At 40.3% G+C, this 25,691-nt stretch overlaps 1 protein-coding gene across 1 annotated transcript in view; it reads right to left on the bottom strand.

Annotated features, from left to right (window-relative positions):
• Positions 1-25,691, bottom strand: part of POLR1A (RNA polymerase I subunit A) — a 228,670-nt gene that overhangs the window by 3,005 nt on the left and 199,974 nt on the right. Inside the window, exons 31-33 of the mRNA XM_073610963.1 lie at positions 23,824-24,024; positions 18,577-18,694; positions 18,156-18,320 (exon numbers count right to left, since the gene is read on the bottom strand). Coding sequence (XP_073467064.1) covers positions 18,156-18,320; positions 18,577-18,694; positions 23,824-24,024 — 484 coding nt within the window. The remainder of the gene's footprint in view (positions 1-18,155; positions 18,321-18,576; positions 18,695-23,823; positions 24,025-25,691) is intronic.

The following is a 25,691-nucleotide window of genomic DNA, read 5'->3' as shown; positions in this document are numbered from 1 at the left end:
ACTGACTGTGCATGCAGAAAAGGAAGGAGCCAGTAAATGATAGTATCGGTACAACTCTAGTTTGTATGAAGTGCCCTTTGTGCTGCTGATTCTTTTAGGAAAAATCTTCCACGCCCAATGCCGCCACTGTAATCTTCCACAGCGACAGGGGTTAATACAACTAAAGGGCTCTCAGGAGCTCTCATCCAAACAGCCCGACTATGCTCACCCTTTCTTGCCAGATTTACCATTCATTCATGGTGGTAAAAAAAAAAAAAATCAGCATTGCCATTAATCACACTCCCCCCCCCCCCCCCCCTCCCAACACTGCCACTGATCCCCGGAGTCCTAGGAGTTTTCTGTCTATTAATGGGCCCCCTCACCTCCACAGTCCATGGTGTGCAGGCAGTGAGGAGATGATGTGCAGTAACCTCTAGCAACCAGTAAGCAGTATTGATGTACAGTGATCTCTAGCAACCAATCAACAAGCAGACATCATGTGCTGTAACCTCTAGCAACTAATCAGTGAGCCGTAATGTGTGCTGTAACCTCTAGCAACCAGTCAGTGAGCCGTAATGATACACAATAACCTCTGGCAACCAATCGCTGCCTGTTCTGATTTAGTAAACAGATTTTGAGTCTAGCTGCTATTTATTGCATGTCTCAGAGCAGGTGGAGAGCAAAACTGCATGGAGGGGGGGCCCCAAGAAAATTTTTGCCCAGGGTCCAATCAATATTTAAGACAACCCTGTTTCTACCAATTGTGGATCTGGCAGGAAAGGGCTGGCATAGTTGACCTCTCTTGATGAGAGCTCCTGGCAGCCTTTTAGTTGTATTAACCCCCATGCCGCACTCGTAGATTACGGGGTGGGGGGTGGAGTAGGACATAGGAAGATTTCTCCTAAAAAAGAAGAATCAGCACAAGGGACACATCATACTAAGTGCCCCTGATTTTTATATTTGAGTTTGGCGAAACCTAAGCCCCACATGGGGCCGAATGCAATTAAAACTGACATTCGGTCTGTGTGTATGGCAGCCAGTCTGACAGAAGTCCGGATGTTTGGCCGGTGGACGGACGAGCATGCTGGAAAACCAGCAGCCAATGGCTGAGAGCGCTGATCGGAGTGTTCTGGCGGGGGGACAGAAAAAAACTCATATAGTGTGTACCAGGCTTTAGGCCTTATCTGCCCCCAAAATCAAACAGTATGAGCCACAAGGAATAGCAGCATTTTGTATCTTGATAGATGACCTTTCAATCAATGCAAGCACAATGAATTGCCTGAAGCTGCCTTTTATTAACCTATAATTAGTGCAACAACAATGGCTGACCACATTCCTGGGATTTCTCATCTAATCTGGATAGGATTTTCAGTTTCATTTAAGTAACAAGACACATTTAGTCAGTGATCACTGACTCTGTGCATTCAGAAAAGGAAGGAGCCAGTAAATGATAGTATCGGTACAACCCTAGTTTGTATGTAGTGCCCCTTGTGCTGCTGCTTCTTTTAGGAGAAATCTTTCACGCCCAATGCCGCCACTGTAATCTTCCACAGCGGCAGGGGTTAATACAACTAAAGGGCTCTCAGGAGCTCTCATCCAGACAGCCCAACTGTGCTCACCCTATCTTGCCAGATTTACCATTCATTGAAGCTGAAGCTCTTAGTGTATCTTGATAGACGACCTTTCAGTCAATACAATCACAATGAATTGTCTGAAGCTGCCTTTTATTAACCTATAATTAGTGCAACAACAATGGCTGACCACATTCCTGGGATTTCCCATCTAATCCGAACAGGATTTTCAGTTTCATTTATGTAACAAGACACATTTAGTTTCTTTAGCTCTTTGGAAAGACTCTTAGAGCCGGTTCACACTGAGGCAGCACGACTTGCAGCACGACTGCCTCAGGCGACCTGGACATGACAGCAGCGGCAACTTGCAAAACGACTTCTATATAGAGGTCAATGCAAGTCACCTCAAGTCGCCCCCAAAGTCGTACAGGAACCTTTTTCTAAGTCGGAGCGACTTGTGCGCTCCTATTCATTGTACAGAACGGGACGCGACTTGGCAGGCGGCTAAGTCACCTGACAAGTCGTCCCAGTGTGAACCGGCTCTTAAAGACTTATTAATCCAGAGAAATAAAAAAGAAACAAGGAAACAATTCACTACTGGCAGAAGAAACAGTAACGGTATAATTAAACCAACTTATTGTTTTGGCTCTACACACTCAAGCGTTCCTACAGAGTCTCTGGTGGCACCCAAAGCCTGGAACAAGTAGGCTGATCCTCTAGATGCAGGTTGATATGCACTGCATCAACAATGTTTGAAACAAATCCCTGTAAATCTAGTTAACAACAGGACAGGAGACTATGTTGCCTCTCTTCAGCGACAGACTGTTGAGACTCTGAAAATGATTTAGAGATGGTTACCACAGTCCCAGTGGTCAGATGGTGTAACAGATGTAGTTTGATTTGAGGGCTCAGGAGGGAGAGAAGGAGTCTGCAGGGGATGAAGCTGGGGAGTTTAGAGCCTCCACAGGCAGAATGCTTCAGTAGCTTATCAGTAAGAAGTCCAAAGTGAGCAATGGAGGTTCCTGTAGAAATGGGGTAATCTTATACAGCATCTAGCAGAGTTGAAAAGGATGTTGATAAAGCTGACCCTATAACAATAAGGGTCCCATGTTCCAGATTATAGGTACTGAGTGCTTCTGAGGATACCAAGTAAACACCCCTTCAAACTTAACCCCTTGCCACAGTAGAACCAGAGGTGTCAAGAAATTCAAAAAGATGCTCAACAGTGCACACAGTGATGTAGCTCCTGATGCTTCAGCTAGAATGGCCTTACAAAGTGCGTCTTCAGAGGCAGGGTCACACCTGGGGCTGTGCCATGGCTCTGGACCTCAAAAGTGCTCTGTAGCTAACACAGTACACTCTAGTCTGCAAAGTGCCACAAGGTCACACATTCCAGGCTAGCCTTGCAAGCCCAAATCCAGCAGGTAAGGCATCCAAAGCTAAATTGAGGAAACACCAATCCAGATAGCTGCTTTATAAATAGTGGCTCAAGTGTCAGCAAAGTCATGGAAGAAAAATGTCTATAAAGCACAGAAGGCTAGCAAAAAAGAGACTCTTCAACAGAGCTTAAAAAAATGGCATCCAACCCTCCTAGGGCGCTAGAAAAACAAAAAACAAAAACTGAGGCATGCTGGGGAGAATAGCAGTTATACAGGAGCTGGCTTACAATCTGATTAGCATGGGAGCGGTTTATTACTACAAGTGCATTAAATGAGTACCAGTTCTCTGCCAGCCTAGAGGGCCTAATTGTTACCATGAATGATTTATAAATCATCAACAGATTTTGCAACAAATAAAAAGTACAAGATCAAAACTTTCAGACAAGCCAATTACAAAACAATGGCACAGGAGGTGAAGGAGTGCCTACATTTACAATCTCTCTTTGTTAGTTGATGTCGCACTTCCATGCTTTTGTGTTCGGTGTAAGCCAGGCTGAGCTAAGGCAAAGAAATGCTTCTTCTCCACATTTCCCTGCCATGTCCTGCACAGTGTAGCTGGTTAGGACTAAGGCCTCATGGCCGAAACACATAAGTGTATTTATGCTGTATTTACCCTGTAACCAATAAATATTTCTGCAGTTGGATGATACCAAGTTGCTGGCTGTTTATCCCTTTGAATCTTCGTATCCAGTGCTAGTGGAGACACTGCCAGCCTGAGGACCGGTTTCTCAGCTTCTTCACAGGATCCTGATATAAGCATTGCCTGTTTTTGTATATGCAAGCTGTCTTTGGCACCTTCACCTTAGGTGTCAGAGGACCTTGCCCTGGCACAGAGTGTAAGCCACACATCATGTATCAGGCACATCTACAAAGTACTGTCCAAATCCTTAGAACCCTGGGTCATAGACAGATATGACTAAGGCTGCATTCACACCTGAGCGTTTTCAGTTCATAAAACGCTTGTAAAACGCCTGAAAAAAAAAAAAAAACGCTTGAAAATCGCCCAACAAAATCCCAATAATTTCAATGGCACCCGTTCACATCTAAGCGTTTTCTCACCTAAAGCAAAATGCCTGAAAAACGCCCTAAGCTCAAAAAAAAACATGAGCTTCTTTGGGCAGATTATGGGTATTTTTCTGCCTTTTACATTGGTGACCTGTACATAATCGCGGTAAAAAATGTGGCAAAAACGCACGAGTTTAAAACGCTCAGGTGTGAATGCTGCAGCCTTAATCTTGGGTCTATTACAATTAAATGCCACCAAAGAGCAACTGTGTGAAATGTACTCTGTGTGCTGGAACAAAAAAAACATATTTTAGTTCTTTGGAAATAGTGGTGTATGGCATCATTATAAAATGTGGATTAAATTGGGAGGCGATGGACTTTGAAGAGAATATACCCACAGCTGGGATGTTTACAGCAAAGACACTTCAAAAGTTACGTAAACAGCATCTACAGTCAGGTCCATAAATATTGGGACACCAACACAATTCTAATCTTTTTGGCTCTATACACCACCACAATGGATTTGAAATGAAACAAACAAGATGTACTTTAACTGCAAACTTCAGCTTTAATTTGAGGGTATTTACATCCAAATCAGGTGAACTGTGTAGGAATTACAATAGTTTGTATATGTGCCTCCTACTTTTTAAGGGACCAAAAGTAATGGGACAGATTAACCATAATCCATCAAACTTTCACTTAATACTTGGTTGCAAATCCTTTGCGGTCAATTACAGCCTGAAGTCTGGAACGCATAGACATCACCAGACACTGGGTTTCATCCTTGGTGATGCTCTGCCAGGCCTCTACTGCAACTGTCTTCAGTTCCTGCTTGTTCTTGGGGCATTTTCCCTTCAGTTTTGTCTTCAGAAAGTGAAATGCATGCTCAATCAGATTCAGGTCAGGTGACTGACTTGGCCATTGCATAACATTCCACTTCTTTCCCTTAAAAAACTCTTTGGTTGCATTCAGAGCATACTTCGGGTCATTGTCCATCTGCACTGTGAAGCCGTCCAATAAGTTCTGAAGCATTTTGCTGAATATGAGCAGATAATATTGCCCGAAACACTTCAGAATTCATCCTGCTGCTTTTGCCAGCAGTCACATCATCAATAAATACAAGAGAACTTGCTTTGGATCACGAGCATTTCCTTTCCTTCTCCATACTCTTCTCTTCCCATCACTCTGGTACAAGCTGATCTTGGTCTCATCTGTCCATAGGATGTTGTTCCAGAACTGTGAAGGCTTTTTAGCTGTTGTTTGGCAAACTAATCTGGCCTTCCTGTTATTGAGACTCACCAATGGTTTACATCTTGTGGTGAACCCTCTGTTTTCACTCTGGTGAAGTCTTCTCTTGATTGTTGACTTTGACACACATACACCTACCTCCTGGAGAATGTTCTTGATCCGGCTAACTGTTGTGAAGGGTGTTTTCTTCATCAGGGAAAGAATTCTTCGGTCATCCACCACAGTTGTTTTCCGTGGTCTTACGGGTCTTTTGATGTTGCTGAGCTCACCGATGCATTCTTTCTTTTTAAGGATGTTCCGAACAGTTGATTTGGCCACACCTAATGTTTTTGCTATCTCTCTGATGGGTTTGTTTTGTTTTTTCAGCCTAATGATGGCTTGCTTCACTGATAGTGACAGCTCTTTGGATCTCATATTGAGAGTTGACAGCAACAGATTCCAAATGCAAATAGCACACTTGAAATGAACTCTGGACCTTTTATCTGCTCCTTGTAAATGGAATAATGAGGGGATAACACACCTGGCCATGGAGCAGCCAATTGTCCCATTACTTTTGGTCCCTTAAAAAGTGGGATGCACATGTACAAACTGTTGTAATTTCTACACCGTTCACCTGATTTGGATGTAAATACCCTCAAATTAAAGCTGAAAGTCTGCAGTTAAAGCAGACTTGTTCGTTCGTTTCATTTCAAATCCATTGTGGTGGTGTATAGAGCCAAAAAGATTAGAATTGTGTTGATGTCCCAATATTTATGGACCTGACTGTATATTGTGGTTTGCTGTGTTACTAAAAATGCAACAGGCATTATTTTAGGTCTGTTGTAGAGCATTGGGCAGCCCAATCAAATGAATAGGCCACCTTAAAACGCAATGCACATTAACGCGTTAAGCGCACAGCAACAAACCACTCTGGTATGAATGGGCCCCTCTGTGTGCTGGAACAAATAAAGTTGATTTTAGAAAAAATAAAACATACAAACAAGTGGCCACTGCCCCCACCTATAACTGGTCTATTGCAGCAAGGAGCACTGGAAGGGCGACATATGTCAAACAAATACAAGATTTTCAAGCTCAAACCTACCAACCTGCCAGAGACCAACCGAATTGACCTAACAATATGCGTTAAGAACAGGGGTTTAGTCTGCACACATTTGCAAATACAAAGCTACAGACCTTGTCAAGGCATCCTGTTTTCTGTAGTCCCCAACACTGACTTCTAGGTCTCCACAATGGGAGCACATGCATTTTAATGAATAAGTGAGGACACTGGCCTGGAAGGAGCTCACCCCTCCTTAAAAAGGTACAGGGACACACTGAACACCCATCTCATAGCTTAACCACTTACGGACCGCCACGCGCCGGTACACGTTGGCACAATGGCAGCGGTGGGCAAATGGGTGTATCTGTACGTCCCCTTTAATTTGCGGTGCTAGTGGGCGCGCGCCCGCCGCATACAGCGTGACCGTGGACTCGATATCCGCCGGTGTCACGCGATCGTGACAGAGGCAGAATGGGGACATTCCTATGTAAACAAGGCATTTTTCCGTTCTGCCTAGTGACATGACATCATTGGGAGCAGTGATTGCTGTCATGTCAGTGGTAGCCCCCCCAGTTAGAATTACTCCCTAGGACACACTTAACCCCTTCATCACCCCCTAGTGTTAACCCCTTCCCTGCCAGTGTCATTTATACAGTAAATTAGTGCATTTTTATAGCACAGATCGCTGTATAAATGACAATGGTCCCAAAATAGTGTCAAAAGTGTCCGATGTGTCCGCCATAAAGTCACGATTTAAAAATCGCAGACCGCCGCCATTACTAATAAAAAAAAATTTAAATAATAAAAATGCCATAAATCTATCCCCTATTGTGTAGATGCTATAACTTTTTGCAATAAACCAATCAATTTTTTTTTACCAAAAATATGTAGAATAATACATATCGGCCTAAACTGAGGAAAAAAAATGTTTTTTTTTTTTTATATATACTTTTGGGGGATATTTATTATAGCAAAAAGTAAAAAATATTGCTTTTTTTTTTTTTTAATTGTCGCTCTTTTTTTGTTTATAGCGCAAAAAATAAAAAAACGCAGAGGTGATCAAATACCACCAAAAGAAAGCTCTATTTGTGGGGAAAAAAGGACATCAATTTTGTTTTGGTGTAACGTCGCACGGCCGCACAATTGTCAGTGCTGAATCGCAAAAAGTGCTCTGGTCAGGAAGGGGGTAAAATCTTCCGGGGCTGAAGTGGTTAAAGTGTATTTTTTTTCGAAAAAAATATTGCATTTGAAAGATCAATACGCAAATATAGTGCAACATAACATATTGCACCGATTGCCATTTTATTCTCTAGGGTCTATGCTAAAAAAATAATATAAAAAAAGGCGCATTGGCGGCAGCCTGAGGTGAAGGTAATGTTACCTTAGAGCTCCGCTCCTCGGGAGTTTTCATCAGAGGACTACAGGTCCCAGTGCACCAGCAAATAACTCAAAACGACAGAAAAACCTACCTAATACTGTCAGCTTCACTGACAATGGTCTTGAGACCTCCTAAAACGAAAATTAAAACAGGTAAAACGAAGGAAACGGCACACAGGCTGGCAGCTGGAATGGCGGCGGCATCCTCTTCCTCACAGCACAGCAGTGAATACACTAAAAAATCTTTACCTCACATTCAAAAGACACAGGCTGATAATGGTGAGTCTGAGCCTGATAATAAATTCTGTGAATTACAAGCTGCTACACAGTCTGACATTTTCCAAAAATTTGAATATATGCTTCAGAAAGCCCTCAAACAGACTTCTGATCATATAACTGACAAACTGACTAAAGAAATTAGAGAACTAGGTCAGAGAACAGCTGACTTAGAACTGAGGGTTGATGAAATTGATAATTTTACACAGAACTACATGACTGAGATGATGCTACTAAAAAGAGGAAAACCTTACATTACAGACTCGTTTAGAGGACCAAGAGAACAGAGATTGTCGATCGAATCTGCGAATCAGGGGAATCCCTGAATCTGTTCTAGATCTGCAGGCTAATATCACGGCGCACTTTCAATTATTATTACCTGGAACCCCTATTGACAGGCTTGAAATGGATAGAGTGCATAGAGCGTTAGCCCCACGCAAAATAAATGGTCCCCCGAGGGATATAATAGCTAAATTGCACTACTACAGAACCAAAGAACAGATACTAACAGCTGCCAGAGGTAGATAATCTCTTAGCTTCCAGGGCAATGCCTATCAACTCTTGACAGATTTGCCCCCACTAACGGTTGCAAAGAGACGTGCACTTAAACCTCAACTTCAGGTACTTCAGAGAAATCAAATTTCCTATCAATGGGGATTTCCTTTTTGTCTCAGATTTACTCATCTGGAAACAAAATATGTTTGTCGCTCTTCAGAGGACTTGAAGTCAGCCCTATTTGATATGGGTCTAGCCGAAGCAATCTTACCAAATGACCAGTCTCATAGGCGCTCAGCTTTTCGTTCTACACAGCAAAATAAGGACCCAAAACCCAGCTATTCCATATCTTCCCATCAAAATCTTAATAAGCGAGGTCGATATGAACATTCACCACCGAACAATGAGGATTCAATGGACTGACAATCTAAGCCAGACTAGTTATTTGTCCTTGCTACTTTTTTCCAGCACTGCATGCTGACAGAATTAGAAATTAATTGGCCATATTCATGACTAAAATGAGTTATGGCTACATACTACTGTTATAGTTACAAAAATATTTTTTTTTATTAATATTTTTTTTTTATATATTAACTTTTTTCCTCTCAGTTTTTGAACTTTATCTTCTTTTTTTTGTAACAATTTTAACAAAATTTTTCCATGATAGTAATGGAATAGTTCCTGTGGTCCTCCGATGTTATTCATCCCTTAGGAATTTCTTGTTGCACTTTATACCACCTAAGGACTCCTACCATTGTTATGGGGGTCTTTGTTGGTGGTCCCGGACCCTCTCAGGGAGTTCTAAAAACTCTCCTGAGATGCTCCTACACCCTATTATTTAGCCTTTATATACTGCTAAATTGTCTTCATATTGGGTTTGCTCGATTCTCCTCTCCTTTTTTCTACTCTATTGCTTCTTTCTTTAATCTTTGCTATTCCCTCCTGACTCTCGGGTTGGTGATCCTGGCTCTCGGTGAGTACTCTGCTTGTTATGCTATAATATTTGCATTCATTGATTTATGGCTCCTATAAATATCTTGTCATTAAATGTACAGGGGTTTAACACTCCACATAAGCGAACTAAGGCTTTACACTCTTTTGCTATGAAAAAAGCTAATATTATATGTTTGCAGGAAACGCATTTTACTGATAAAGTTTAGCCCAAATTTCTTTCATCATCATATCCACAATTCTATACTGCTTCTGCTACGGTTAAACAGCGCGGAACTCTCATTGTTTTTCACCGTTCCACTCCGTTTAACCTTGTATCAAAAATAACAGACCCTGAAGGACGATATGTTCTCCTAACAGGATTTATTTCTGATAATCCTATTACTATTGTGTCTTATTATGCCCCTAATAAACGCCCAACTGCTTTCTTATCTCGCCTTTTTCAACTTATTGAAGTACATAAGTTTGGTACCGTTGTTATTTGTGGGGATTCTAATGCTACTATTTTCCCGTTCTTGGATAAAACTCCCCCTGGACCTACCACAAACTCAATAAATCTAACTTTTCAACATCTACTTACCACTCATAGCCTGGTAGATACTTGGCGAGAAATGAACCCTATTAGTAGGCGCTTCACTCATTATTCTTATCCGCATAACTCTTTTTCACGAATAGATCATATTCTTATTCCGTCAAGTATGCTACCAGAAATCATATCATCCAAAATTCCTTTTCCTTGGACAGACCACTGTGCAGTATTTTTTACCATTGCTTCCACAGTTCCTAGATCACACGATACCACTTGGTGTATAAATGATTCAATACTGACCCACCCTTTTCATCGTGTTGAGATTGAAAAAGCACTTTCTGATTACCTAAAATTCAATGATACAGGCGATGTCTCTGCTATTACATTATGGGAGGCACACAAGGTAGTCATTAGGGGTAGACTGATAAAACAAGCAACTAACCTTAAAAGAGAACGCAAACTGCTGTTTGCAAAACTTGAATCTACCTTTAATGACTGTCATCAAACTTTTCAAACCTCCCCAAATGCTACTAACAGTACCAAACTAGAAAAAGCCCGCCTGGATCTAGATCTTTTTCTTACTGATTCTGCAGATAAGCGTATAAGTAAACGCCAGCATGTCCAATATCGTAGGGCAAATAAACCTGATACACCTATGGCCAGAATTTTAAAAAATTCACAACATATACAAACGCCTATCAGATTGAAAGTATCCCAGGAATCATACACTAGTAACCCCAGTGAAAATACTTAAAATTTTTCATTCTAATTTATCTAAATTATATTCTTCTGCCCTGAATTTTGATAAAACTAAAGCAGACACCCTGTTCTCCAATATCACGCTTCCTAATCTTGATCAACAACAGAAAGATCTTCTTGAATGTCCAATTACAGATACTGAAGTCCTTAACGCAATAAAATCTTTAAAATTACATAAAAGACCAGGCCCAGATGGATTCTCGGCAACATACTATAGACAATTTGCATATATCATAACACCTGTCTTAACTAAAGCCTTCAATTCGATCCTTAAGGGTAACTCATTTAGAACAGAGACTCTCACCTCTATAATAGCAATGATCCCCAAACCACATTCTGACTCCACCTCCTGGACTAATTATCGTCCTATATCCCTCCTAAATCTTGATATAAAATTAATAGCTAAAATTTTGGCCACTAGACTGAATAATATTATTGGTCTTCTAATCCACAAAGACCAAACAGGCTTTATGCCTAAACGCCAAGCTGGAGATAATATCAGGAGGGCACTCTTACTTATCCATGCGGCTAAAACCAGACGAATCCCAGCTTGCCTAGTATCCTTAGACATAAGGAAAGCATTCGATTCTGTTACATGGCCTTAGATGAAATATGTCCTTGGTAAATGGGGATTTGGAAATAATTTTTTAACCTGGGTCTCCTCCTTATACAATAATCCTAGAGCATATATCAAATATGCAGGCTATAAGTCAACAATGATTGATATCAAAAGAGGCACTAGACAAGGATGCCCTCTTTCCCCACTACTTTTTGCCCTAATAATAGAACCCCTGGCACACCTTATTAGAACCAATCCTGATATTAAAAGGTATCGAACTAGGTGGTCATCACCATAAACTATGTCTCTTTGCGGATGACATTCTCATATTTTTGTCCCATCCCCACATATCCACCCCTAATCTACTAAAAATACTAGATAATTTTGCCCAAATCTCAGGACTACATGTTAATCCAACAAAATCAAATGCATTAAATATTTCCTTATCTCAATTAGAACTTCAGCAGGCACAAACTTCCTTACCCTTTACTTGGGTTCCAAAGCAGCTTCCATACCTAGGAATAAAACTTACAATCTCCCTTAAAGACCTTTTTGCGGCAAATTACTTACCCCTCCTTAAACAAATTTCTGGCTTCCTGAAACAATGGGCTCTTCTTTCATTGTCATGGTTGGGAAGGATTAATGCGGTAAAGATGTTAATCTTGCCGAAATTCTTATATTTGTTTAGGGTACTTCCTATTTCTTTACCATCTTACTTTCTTAGACTTACTCAACGTAGAGTTATGTCCTTCATTTGGGGTACCACCAAACCTCGTATACCTAAATCTATGTTTTACCTTAATAAATTGAGTGGTGGTTTGGGATTGCCCAACTTTTCCTCCTACCTCTATGCTGCACAATTAGCACTTATTCCCAAGTATCATACTTCTGTAGAAGCTCCCCTATGGGTAGCTATTGAATCAGTGGAAAGTGACCCTATCTCAGTGGCAAATATGTTCTGGCTCTGTCCTGCTGATAGAATACATCTTTCTAATCCTATCACGAAACAGACCCTAGCAGTATGGGATAAATGTAAATTTGCACATAATCTTCAATCAACACATAATCCCTTGCTTTCATTTCTTAATAATCCAGCCTTTAATCCTGCCTGGAAATTCAAGATCATTCTCTGCATGGACCTCTACGAACCTGACTCGTTTATACAATCTTTCCTTGACTAAAGCTATTTATACCTTTCCTGTACTATGTGAAACCTTTGGGTTACCTAAAACTGAAATATTTCGATATTTACAAATTAAAATTTTTTATGAACCACTTCTTAGTACAGGCTCAACTCTTAATCAAATGACTCAATTTGAGCGGATTTGTATAAGCGATCCACACATTAGAGGACTTATCTCAATATTATATAACCAACTTAATATGATATCTAGTGAGTTTCTACCCTCATACAGAACTAAATGGGCACAAGATATGAATCGAGTGTTTGATAAACAAGATTGGTCAAATATATGGTCAGCCACCAAAACTTCCTCTCCAAACTGTTTTGCTGTTGAAACTAATTACAAGGTTCTAGCACGTTGGTACCTTGTACCAGCTAGAATAGCTAAATTTGTCCCTACATATTCACCTAATTGCTTTAGAGGATGTGATACAGCAGAAACACAATTCCACATATGGTGGCAGTGCCCCTGTAGTTGAAGAAATCTGGAAGAATATATTTCTTATGGCTTCTAAAGCCCTGGAAATCACGATTCCTCCAGATCCTGCAATGGCACTCCTAAACCTTAAACCCACAATACTCACCCATACTCAATTCCAATTGTTTATGCAACTTAGTACTGCAGCTAAACAAACGATTGCTAAGGCATGGAAGTCCCAAAATTTAATTCTAGCTGAAGCTAAACACAGAATGAACAGAGCACTTTTATATGCTAAGATGACAGCTATTGAAGAAAATAAAATAAATAAATTTCGCAAAATTTGGCAAACATGGGTTAAAAACTACCTCCCTACAGATTTTGACCAATCTCTGTTGCTACCACACTAAGTTATATGTCATATTAATACTGAATTATGTATTATATTTATATACCTAATGAGGGCTGGATCACCTTCCTGGGAAACTTTTTTTTTTTTTTTCTTCTTTTTCCCCTTCTTTTCTTCTTTCCATCTTTATCTTTCCTCTTTCTCCCTTTCTTTTATTATTTTCTATAATATTATGGATACATAGTCTAATAACTTGATTTATCTCTCTAATCTTACATCTATTATACCAACTAGCGTATAGTAAACGTGGTTGTAAGATAACTCTAAAATTATTTTATTTTATTAATTAATTAATTCTTTTTTTATCATATTGCAAAGATCTTCTGATGTATGCTATGTATCCATGTACTGCATCATTTTTCTTTTTTCTTTTATGAAAACTCAATAAATATATTTAACAAGAAAAATAAAATAAAACAAATAAAATAATACAATTAATATATATATATATATATATATATATATATATATATATATATATATATATATATATATATGTATGTATATGTATTTTTTTTTTTTTTTTTTTTTTTTTTTTTGGGGGGCTCCAAGTAATTTTCTATACTGATTTAAAACTAAAAGTTTCAGGAAGGCCTGGTCAGCAACTGGTTAATGGGAACCTACATGAAATATTGTTTACTGAATACAGGAAGGGGAGATGAGGGTGATAAGAATGAATGAGTTTCAGAATAAATACAAGAAACTGAACACAAAGAACTAAAAACTATTGAGTGAAGAGAGGAAACAAAGTGGCAAGACATATTTATAAACTTTGGCCTGTCTGGGTAATCATCCAATGGTTCTAGTTTGCTTTTTCCTAGTGCAATCCTACAGACCTGTAGCAATAACCCTACAGAGTAGTGCAAAGCATGGAGGTAGGTGTTTGTTTTAATTCTGCCTCTGAACGAGAGGACCTAGGGATCCAAAAATAGTAACCCACATTCTAGTTTTTTCCCTTGTCACCTGAGTGGTTCTTACGTAATATAAATGTGAATATCGAGAGTATTTGTGGAATGTCACATGACTCAACAAAAATCATATTGTGTCCTGCACTGCGAAACAAAGCTTCAGCTTCTCACCTACTTCTCACACAGTTATATGAAACAAGTTCATGTATGCAGAACGACAACAAATGCATTTCACATAAGATAATCATTTAGGTATTTGAAAGAAACCACAGACAAGTAAACACAATCAATCAAGTAGCTAGTAAAGCTGCCCTGGAGATAGTTTAAAGTGTAACTGAACTCAAAAATGAACCACTTGATCTCCAGAAGATTTACTACCCCCTTCATGACCAGGCAGTTTTGCGATACGGTACTGCGTTATTTTACCTGACAATTGCGTGGCATTGCGACACTGTACTCAAATAAAATTAGTCTTTTTTTCCCCACAAATAGAGCTTTAATTTAGCAGTATTTAAAGCGGTTGTATACCCGCTGGGTTTTTTTTTTTTTTTTTCATACTAGCTCAAAGGCATAATGAGCTAGTATGCACCACATACTAGCTCATTATGAGATACTTACCTTAGAACGAGGCGCCGGCTTCTCACCCGGTCCACGCCGAGGAAGCTGACATTTCCCCTCGGCGTGTCTTCCGGGTATCGCGGCTCCGGCACTGTGAGTGGCCAGAGCCGCGATGACGTCACTCCCGCACATGCGCGTGGTAGACTTCTGTCCGGCAAGCTCCGGAGTTTGCCGGGCTGCCAGCCGAGAATCCCCTGTGCGCATGCGCCGCTGCAGTCAGTGGCTCATTGCGAGGGGAATATGTCCTAAACCGTACAGGTTTAGGAGATATTTTTTTACCTACAGATAAGCCTTATTATAGGCTTACCTGTAGGTAAAAGTAAAAAAAAAAAAAAAAAAAAAGGTATACAACCTCTTTAATCCCTTTCTGCGCTATAAACAAAAATAAAAAGACTTTCTGCTACAAAACATATGCAAAAAAATTTTGAAAAGAAAAAAAAAATGTAATTTTTCCAGAAATTTAAGCCAATATGTATTCTGCTACATATTTTTAGTAAAAAAAACACCCCAATAAGCGTATATTGATTGATTTGCACAAAGGTTATAGCATCTACAAACTAGGAGATATATTTATGAAATTTTTATTTATTTCTTCTTTTTATACCGGGAATGGCGGCAACCGGTGACTAAGGCCCCATTCACACCTGAGAGTAGTATTTTTTCCGGCGTTTTGTTGGGCATATTTGCGCGTTTCCATGCAGCGTTTTCCGGCATTTTTGAGCTTTGGCCTTTTTTTTATTAGCCAATAGGAAAAATGATCATCTGTTTCATCATTTGTTGCTATGTTTTTAGATTTTCTCATCTGCTTCCTGCTCCAAAAACGCCCAAATATGCCCATTTGAGCGACAAAAAAGGGTGCAGAACTTGTTTGAGCTTCAGGCATAGGGCTTCAGGCGACTTGGAGTGGAGATGTGAACCATCTCCATAGAGAATAATGTATTTTTTCCCCTCAAGCGTTTTGTAGCTTCAGGCTTCAAGCTACAAGACGCTCAGGTGTGAATGGAGCCTTATAGCGGGACTGCGATATTGCGGCGGACTTTTGGACACTGACACTTTGTAAGAACCAGTGACATTAATACAGTGATCAGTGCTAAAAAATATACACTGTCATTGTACTAACAATATGGCTGGGAAGGGGTTAAACATCTAGGGTGATCAAAAGGTTATCTGTGCCTAGCCAGTGTTTTTGTGTACACAGTATGCTTCTTTCACTAAGGGAAGAGATATATTCTAGTCTCTGCTTTGCAGCGACACAGGATTGTCCCTTCCCCAGTGTCAGAACTTGGATATGCCTAGTTTACATAGGCATATCTCAGTTCTCTGCGTTTTACTATTGATCGGTGGGTGCCCCGGAGGACATCGAGTCCCCGGACCTGCAGATCAGCTTCCACTGTGAATTACATACATACATACACACACACACACACACACGTGATCCTGCGCAGTAAAAGTGCTATAGGGCAGTCACCAAGTGGTTAAAAAAAACCCATGTATTTTTTGTGTTATAATGATCATCTAGAAATGTTAACTGTGCCCAAGAAGTACCTTGAAAATGTACCTTTTGTAATTATTGAAATTCCTCCTGAAAATAGTAGTGCACTTTCCAATATGTAAGTGTGCCTACAGCCTCATAGCTGTATATCGGCAGTGTGAGATCTAAGGCACTGCTGTCATTAAATGTGAGTCTCAGAAGATTTGGAGTGAGCTTAATGATGTCACTACTGTGCTGCTCACCGTTCTCCATGCTGGAGACTATGACACAAGGAAGCAAAGCCCTGCTTCTACCAAGATGGATGTTTCAACACAGACAGCGCAGAACAAGGCATTAAAAGTCATTAAAGCAGATTTTACCCTCAACAGGATGTTGCCTCCTCTCCGCCCCTCCTCTGTGCAAATTGGGCTTTTTTTTATGTTTAGATTTTTTTTTTTTGTTAAAAGAAAACCCTCTAGCCTGCTCCCCCATGCACATTATTTGCGAATGACAAGCACTTTGCCCCCTTTGCTTCCTAGGATATGTACGTCACATATATCAGGAGGCATAGTCCTTCATTGAGAAAGGAGGAGGGGGCGGAGCCAGGCAGTGCATCATCGGGATGCTGCTGGCTGAACCCAGAAGAGCCAGCAGCTTCCTGATTATGTCACCGAAGATAATGGCACGTGGGACAGAATGGGGGGGCAGAAAAGAAGCGGATCTTACCAGGACAATGGTGAATCTGATGGGCAGGCGAGTACCTAAGATGTGTAGGACCGCAACAAAGTAAGCCATGGTCGATGGGAGGTTGGAGATCTGTTTTAATGTGAAAAGATGATCTGCAGAAAGCCTATGCTGATGAATAATTCTTTGTTCGCAGCCCACCTTTTTACTGGTGCAGTTTCTAGAATTTAGTTTCACTTTATCGGTGGTAAAAATTAGGAAGTCCTCTTAGTTTAAATTAAATCTGGAGTTCTATTCAATCCAATGAAGCCAAATTCTAGAGAGTGTCTCACGCACTGAATGGGTGGGGTCAGCTTCCCTGTCACTGATGTATTACAAACAAAATTTTAACTATTAGGGTTGGTTTGAATGAGATTGGTGCCCACAAAAAACCTCTCACATTATTCTTTTCTGAGAAAGACGGCAAGGAGTATGCAGTGGATATGTTTGGGAACGGCTCTTGAAAACTACCAACAGGAAAGCAAAAACCATTGTTATTATGTCATCACTGGCGACAGGTGGACCCTAACTTTATGACACAGGTGCCGATACAAAGGGCAGCCTACTCACATGTTATATGTTACTGATTTTTATGCAACTGTATGATCCACACAGATGGACTTCACTTATTGTTACTTAACTTTACATGATGTGTCTTGTGTACCGATTGGCTAGTCCACTGTTAGCATTTCTTTTTTTTTTTTTTATTTCTTGCTCACCTTATGCTGGGTCCTGCACATTTCAGATACTCACCTACCCAGCGGACCCAGCATCGTCCTGCTGAGATTCACTTCTCTGCAGTCACTGATCAGGTCCAGTGCCATCATGTTTTCCTGTGACATCAGGAAGATGCCGTCTCCCGATGACACGCCACTAGGTGTAGCATGCTGTTAGGGACAGGTGTGCGAGGATGCATCTGTCTGTCTCCAGGGTCCCTCATCTATCCTTAACCGCATGCAACCGCTTTAGTAACTGAGCCTCAAAGTCTTTTGAAGCAACAGGTAACCCCTATTTTACTTTTGAAAATTCGGACTTGCCCAAATGTCACCCTAGTTACTTCACTGCTATCAACCGGCATCTCTTCCAATTAGATTTAGATTTTTTATGGCCAGAGTATAACAATGTTGTCTCAGCTCATATTTATTGAAGTTCTGTGAAGGATGTTGGTGTTCGATACAGAACTACAAAATAGAATTACCTGCCATGGTAGCATCCTTCAGGAATTTGTAGCTGGTCTCAAATGTCATCTGCTGGAAAGGGGAAGAGCTTGACTGCATGCCGTAGCGATTTAAGGGACGATACGTTCCTTCAAAGCACATGTAATCTGCCACAAGGGACAGGTGACGAGGGTCCACCTCAATACCTAGGCAGAACAAAAAGCAGACAGCAGATGGGTGAGAATGCTGGAAACAAGGACGCATTAAGGACAAAGATCACAGAATGACATACATCAGTTTGACGATCCTATCAAACACCCAAAGACTCATTTATTAAATCCAACAACCAATTGTTTACTCAAATTGTAGTATGAGAAAAAGAAAATGGGAACTTGGGTGCCAAGGAAAGAATGGTCTCACTTGCCCAAAGCAAAGTGGCTTATGCAGATCATGGTTACTTACCATAAACAGCAAACACATCTTTAATTTCTTTTTCGACTACCCTCATGGCAGCCTCTATGCCGTATGTATTTGCCATTGCATGAATGTCATTTGAATACAACCTTTTCAGGTCTAGTATCTGCAAAAAAAAAAAAGAAGGAATATATTAGCCCTATGTAACTTCCAAGACAACAAGCAACTAGGGCTGAAACAACTAATCGATTAATCGACAACTAATCGATTATGAAAATAGTTGTCAACTATTTTCATAATCGATTAATCGGCCAGCCGATTATTTGGCCTGCATACAGAATGCATTATTTGTTTACATATCAGGAAATACAGTGCAGCACACATATAGCTCAGTACACCACCTAGAACTTGTGAATGTGAATGTGTGAGGAGCAATGCCTCATGGAACATGTAGTCCTGGGCAGGAAGTGAGTGGGTCTAAAGGCAGAAGTTTTTTTACCTTGCTACAGGGGCACACTATACTATAATTTGCAGCACTCTAAAGGCAGGAGGAGCCAGAGGCATCGGTGGGGACCCCAGAAGAGAAGAATCGGGGATGCTCTGTGCAAAACCATTAAACAGAGCAGGTAAGTATACCATGTTTGTTTTAAAAAAAAAATATGACTTTAAAGACTGTGCAGGGAAGATCAGCATCTGAACCCAGAGAAGGTGAAGGCTGATAGACTGGAGGTAATAGAAGGCATTACTATTGCATTTAAAGTAAACTTTTACATGGAGGCAAGCCACATTACGCGGGAGCAGGGCACATTTCAAGGAGGCAGGGCACATTACGTGGGAGCAGGGCAAATTACGTGGGAGCAGGGCACATTACATGTGCCCCAGTGTGAATGGGGTCTAAATAAAAAAATGTGATCTCTGAGTCTGATGATATTTACCAGATTCAACCTCCAATAGTATATACAGTATATATACTGTCTGTTATTCTCAGAGTGGATTAGAGATTTTGCTCCCTAATCATATAGTTGATTATTTATATTTACCACTGCATAGAGATTTTGAAGAATAAATTTTTAAACTTTACATATTAAATTATATACCACACTTTTTTTAAGGTTATTATCCGATTAATCGAAGCAATAATCGGCCAACTAATCGATTATGAAAATAATCGTTAGTTGCAGCCCTACAAGCAACACATAACTAGCTTAGGGAAGCTAAAGTGGGAAGTACATCCATTTCAACCCATTGGGTTTTAAGTTTTCATAAGTTTTCACTTTCTACCTAGCAATAGTAAAACTCAAAGGATTATTCCAATTGGATGTTTTTTTTTTTTTTTTTTCTATTAAAATTTTTCTAATAAAATTTTAGATTTAAAAAAAAAAGAAAAAAGAAGGTAATTTGTGGTGCAAAAAACACAGCAAATTCTAAATATCGTCTACATAATAATCCAACTGATTTCAAGGAATGTTCTTCCAACACCAAGGTTAGCAGTTGCAATTCAAGATCCGGTCACTTCTAGGTCTTTCTTGTAAAAGATCTTTTCATGAATGAAGGCACAACTGATTTGCTTGGAGTTCTAAGATGTTATATAGTCAGGATTTTCCAGAGCAATGAAAGGAATGACTTGCCCAAGGACTGGTCCCGAAGCCACAAAGACTAAGACGTCCTGGTCCTCGAGGCCAGACAGTTCAGCCTGTCCAAGGACAAAGGTGACCTGTCCCACATGTTGACAAGATATTGCACTCCATGTTCTTGTAGTGGAACAGGGCAGGTAAGGAGTAGATTAGGTCTACTCTGGAATTGAAGGGCACAAACCAGAGACTGAAGGCTCCTCTGAAACAAGGCTTATACAGGAAAGCTAATGACTAGCATTGTCAGACACATCACACAAAATTCACCAAGATGGCTATCTGGTCTACACGATTCACTGTTAGTCAAGGCTGATATTAGTGAATTTAAAGAGTGAGGCAGAGGCTGCAACAGTAAGGCCAGATCCAATAGTGGGTGCAGAAAGTAATTAGTAAGCGCAAACATATGTCTGGAAAGAGCTTACCATCTTATACATGGGGCCCCTTAGTAAACCGGAACAGTGGTTGCCTTTTTAGTGTGAGAAACCGGAATCAACAGCAGGTGGTATAGACCACTTATTACCCAAACCATTAGTAAGGCCTGTTTCACACAGGCTTTAGCTTATATAAGAGCAGTTTGAGCAGCAAGCTTTGACAAAGCATTTGCAGAGCATTCAGCAAGCTTTGTTGAAGCTTTTTAAAGTAGGCTTTCCACAAGCTTCAAGAAGTGCTGAAGTCTGCTAGCAGCTTGCTTAAAGTGGCAATCAACACTCCCATTAGGATCTTTAATGAACTTTTACAAACTGAAGTTGAATGGTACTTTAAAAGCTTCAAAAAAAGTTGCTGAAAGCTCTGCAAATGCTTTGCAAAACTTGCTGTTCACACTCAATCATTGAGCAGTGGGCAATGACAGAACACTTAAGTGGCCTTTAAGAGCCAAGACCGGTATCCGGCTATCATCACCTCACACTGACAGAGTGTGGTGAGGAGAGCTGATCAGCAGCATTTCCTCGCAGGGGGACATTGAGACAAGTAATCAGGGCACTGATCATCAGTGCCCTGACTACAATAAAGCGCCACAAGTGCCAGCAATCAGTGCCCACCGGTGCCAGCAATCAGTCTCTACAAGTGCCACCAATCAGTGCCCATTAGTAATGCCAGTCAATGCTGGCTATCAATGCCACCCATCAGTGCCCACCAGTGCCACCTATCAGTGCCCCTTCATCAGTGCCACCTAATCAGTGCCCATAAGTGCTGCCTCATCAGTGCAGCCTATCAGTGATCATCATTGCCGCCTCATCAGCACGAGCAATTATTCCAGCACTAGAACTCCTAACTCTAAACTGGTAACCTGTAAAAAAATTTAAAGCGTCGCCTATGGAGAAATACTGAAGTGTGGCGCCATTCCATGAGTGCGTGCAATTTTAAAGCGTGACATGTTGGGTATCTATTTACTCTGCATAACATCATCTTTCACATAATACAAAAAAATTGGGCTAACTTTTCTGTTTTGTTATTTTTTAATTCATGAAATTGTTGTTTTTCCCCTCAAAAAAACATGTTTGAAAAACTGTTGAGCAAATACTGTGCAAGATAAAAAGTTGCAACGACCGCCATTTTATTCCCTAGGATGTCTGCTAAAAAAAGGTATATAAAATGTGAAAGATAAAGTTAAATATTGAGAATTGTAAAGGTATGCACTTTGGTGTCAAAATACACATGCAAAATACACTTTGGGAGGGGCTCCCCTGGGGGAATCAGTGACAGAAAACGATCCTGGGTGTACATGTAGAGCACAGACTTAACAATAGAGCATGAAATGCCAAACCACAGCTAACAAAGATAGCAAAATGCTCTCATGCAATAAAAAGGACATACATTTCAGAGATAAATCAATAATTCTTCCCCTATTAAAAAAACACTGGTTTGGCCTCATGTTGAAAATACAGTTCAGTTTTGGTCACTGATCCTCAGGAAAGATGTCATTGAATTACGTTGTGAAGAGTTCAGCAAAGGGTAAACCAAATTAATAATGGGTAAGAAGGACCTCAGTTATTAGCAATGATTACATAGAGTATACTTATTTACTATGGAGAAGAGGCTCTTAAGGATGGGGGGCGGGGGTATGATTACAATATAAAAATATATCAAAAGGTGACTCTAGTAACTGTAATATACGGTTTACTGTAAGCTCAAGAAGTTAGACGACCAAGATTTGAGGTTAGAAGAAAGAAGGTTTAGCCTTAGATTTCAGAAAGGGATCTTTACTTTTAGAGCAGAAAAAAATTGGCCTCCTCTGTCTAAAAAGGGTACTAGCTGAGAGTGCAGACAACTTCAAAAAGCTTTAGATTGTCTTCTTCAAGAAGTAGAATATTCAGGACTATGAGAATTGCTAGAAAATAAAAAAAAATTGTGCACACAAATACACACAGGTTGACCTGAATAGAATTATGTCTTTTTTGGAAACTTGAAAAATTTTTAAAATGCATTCAACCACCTTGTTTTTCCAAATTTCTAGAACAGGATTTTTTTTCCCCCAAATAACTTTTTAAATCAAAGTCTTGCAATTTTTACAATAAGAAGAAAAAATAACAGAAATCCAAAACATAGCACAATATACATTGATAGTCATACATGACTTTAGTATTAGAACAAATGCTTGTTAGTACTATTCAAAGACTATAAAAGTTAGCTAAAAATCCATTAATCGGTTCAATATACAAACTAAAAAGGTTTGTTATTATAGTCTTATTACAATCATGACTTTTGCTCAAAGTTTTCTGTACTTAAAAATTTGAATTAAAACGAAACCATAATATTTAATTTTTGGTAAACTGTGTTTTCAAATCTTAAGAATATTAACCATGTTTTGTCATATGCCGCATACAATTATGGCATTAGAATAAGATGTGTACCCAGTGACTGCGGCACTCTATCTCCTGCGTGTCCCACCCATCCAATCAACAAACAGCCACGTCTACAAAAATTAACATTGAAATATCTGTAACATTAATGAAAAGGGAGCCAATCCCGGAACCATGGATCCCACAGCTTGTTAAATTTATGTAACAGAATTTGTCGTTCCTTCAGCAGGTTAGAATTAACTTGCTCTCACCAATCCTCGAAAGTAGGGGGGATCGAAGATATCCATTTAAAAAAAAATACATTTCAGGGCTAAAAACAGTAACCTAGAGATGGAGGTCTGAACCAGAGAAGTAAATAAGTCCTCATCTAGGAATCCTAGTGCACAAGTCAAAGGGTCATTATGTAGCAGAGATCGAAAAGCCTGATTGATGGTAATAATAATGCCCTGCCAATGGCGTACTAACTTTGGGCATCTGAAGAAGGTCCGCTGGAGAACCTCCACATCTAGGACACTCCGGTCTTCTGTGCCATTGGAATAATTTGAGCGGTGTTCTATAGGCTCTACGTATTATAAAAAGTTGAGATAGAAGTTGGGTTGGTGATAGAGAAACCAGAAGGACCCGTTCCAAAATAGCCTGCCACATTTCCCCTTCTAGTCAATCTCCTTAGCCCAGCCTGTCCTACTATTCATCAACGAACCATAAAGAAAAGAAATGAGACACCTCTTTTCTGTAGTAGATGCTTGCTGGTCTATAAGTGGAGCAGTAATCGGACTAAAATTATCACTGCTGTCCACTGACACTTCACACAAGTTGAGATACTGATCATCATAGTATTACAATGCTGCTTTTACTTTACTTACATCAGAATATTTGAAGAGCTCTTGCAGGTTTATGCCCTCTGTGTTAAGAATCTGCTCTTTCTCCCCTTTCTTGTTGGTGGCTTCGTTAAGAAGGCATCGAGTTATTCCCTTTGTTTCATGAATAACACTATTGTGTGCCAAAGTCACAACAAGAGATGAAATGTCAAAGTGAACCTTCATTAATGGCAGTTTTACAGTGACCTGCAAGAATAACACAACCATTAAAAATTAGATTTTTGTACATACCATACAGTTCATTGAGGGATACAGAAGTCTTTCAAAAAAACAAAACAAAAAACTGTAGCCCTGCCCAAAATGTCCCATTCTACTATCAGCACTCACAGACCTGGTAGAGTGCACCTTTACAGGTAAGAGTGGAACCCAACCCTCAAGACCATAAGCTTGGATAATGGTCTGTCTAAGCCACCTAGTGATAATGAAATGAGAAGCCATCACACCTTTACGAGATTCATACAGTATTGCAAGTGAATCAGTCTTCTTGAAGAACCAGGGTTTAAGAATGTGACTCAAAAAGCCTGAGTGAAATCCAGAAAATAGAGACATCTTTTGGTGAACTGGAGCCAAACTGAAGACCAATGTCCTCGTTTAGGTTAAAGCCAGAAACTACCTTAGGCAAGAAGGAAGTCCTTGGCCTCTATGCAAAACCAGAATATGTTTTTGCAGGATCGAGCAGCCAGTGCAAACACTCAAGGAGTGAGAAAGTTCAATGGTCTCTGAAACAGAACAGAAAGGGCACAAACATGGCCCTTGATAGTGCTGAGAGCCAAATGCTGATCCAGGCCCAGCTGTAGGAAGGAGAGGATTTATTTCACAAACTTCTGGGGTGGAAGACTCACACCAAGGAAATCAGTCCTTGGAACAATCTGGTAGTGACCATGGAGCCCACCTGTGACACAGGTCCTGAACACCTATGGGTGCGAGAACACCCCTCTGAGTCCAGAATGTGTGAGCTGAAGAAGTCTGCCTGCCAATCTTCTATGCCTGGGAAGCACACTGCTGACATTGCAGTACTGTGCAGTTCTGTCCAAGAAATAATCCAATCCAACTCTCTTGCTGTGGCAAGACTTCTGGTTCCTCCTCACTCAGACCAGGGAATTTTTTCTGAGACAACATGATGTTGTGTTGTAGAGGTCTGGAGTGAAACTGGATACATGAGACTGCCTCAAAGAAGGCTTCCATCAGACCCAAGACTCTTGCAAAAGAGGGGAGTCTGACAATTCCTGGACCAAAGAACTCAAATCGGAGAATCTAAAGTCTCTCCTAAGAAACACACTGGGACCTTAGTTGTGTCCAGGACTATATCCAGATACTCCAAATTCTGGTTCAGGATCCATCTGAGGCACTGTAATGTTTAGGTAGTCAAGGCTACATTGTCTGAGCGCTAAAGCAAGAGGTCATCTAAATATCCCACAATAGGGATGCCAAGAGAGCATAATTATTACTGTGGCCAGCACCTTGGTGAACATCTGCGGTACAGATGAAAGACAGAAGAGCATTACCACAAACTGAAGGTGTTTGGGTCCCACAGAAAAAAGTAGGATACACTGATGCGCTGAGAAGATAGAACATGCATTTACGTTTCCTTTATGTACACAAAAGCAAGAAAGTTCCCCTAGTGAACATAGGTGATTACATGAGGACATTCTGGGCTCAAATGAACATGGGGTGGGGGGAGTTACTAAAATTGGAGAGTGCAAAATCTGGTGCAGCTATGCATAGAAACCAATCAGCTTCCAGGTTTTAGTGCCAAAGCTTACTTCAACAAGCTGAAGTTAGAAGCCGATTGGCTACCATGCACACCTGCACCAGATTCTGAGTGCTGAAGCTTTAGGATCCAGGATATGGTG

The sequence above is a fragment of the Aquarana catesbeiana genome, linkage group LG01 (genome assembly GCF_042186555.1).
Source record: "Aquarana catesbeiana isolate 2022-GZ linkage group LG01, ASM4218655v1, whole genome shotgun sequence".
Classification (NCBI taxonomy): Eukaryota; Metazoa; Chordata; class Amphibia; order Anura; family Ranidae; genus Aquarana; species Aquarana catesbeiana.
The sequence above is the reverse complement of the archived record's forward strand: the minus strand, read 5'-3'. Positions and strand labels throughout refer to the sequence as shown.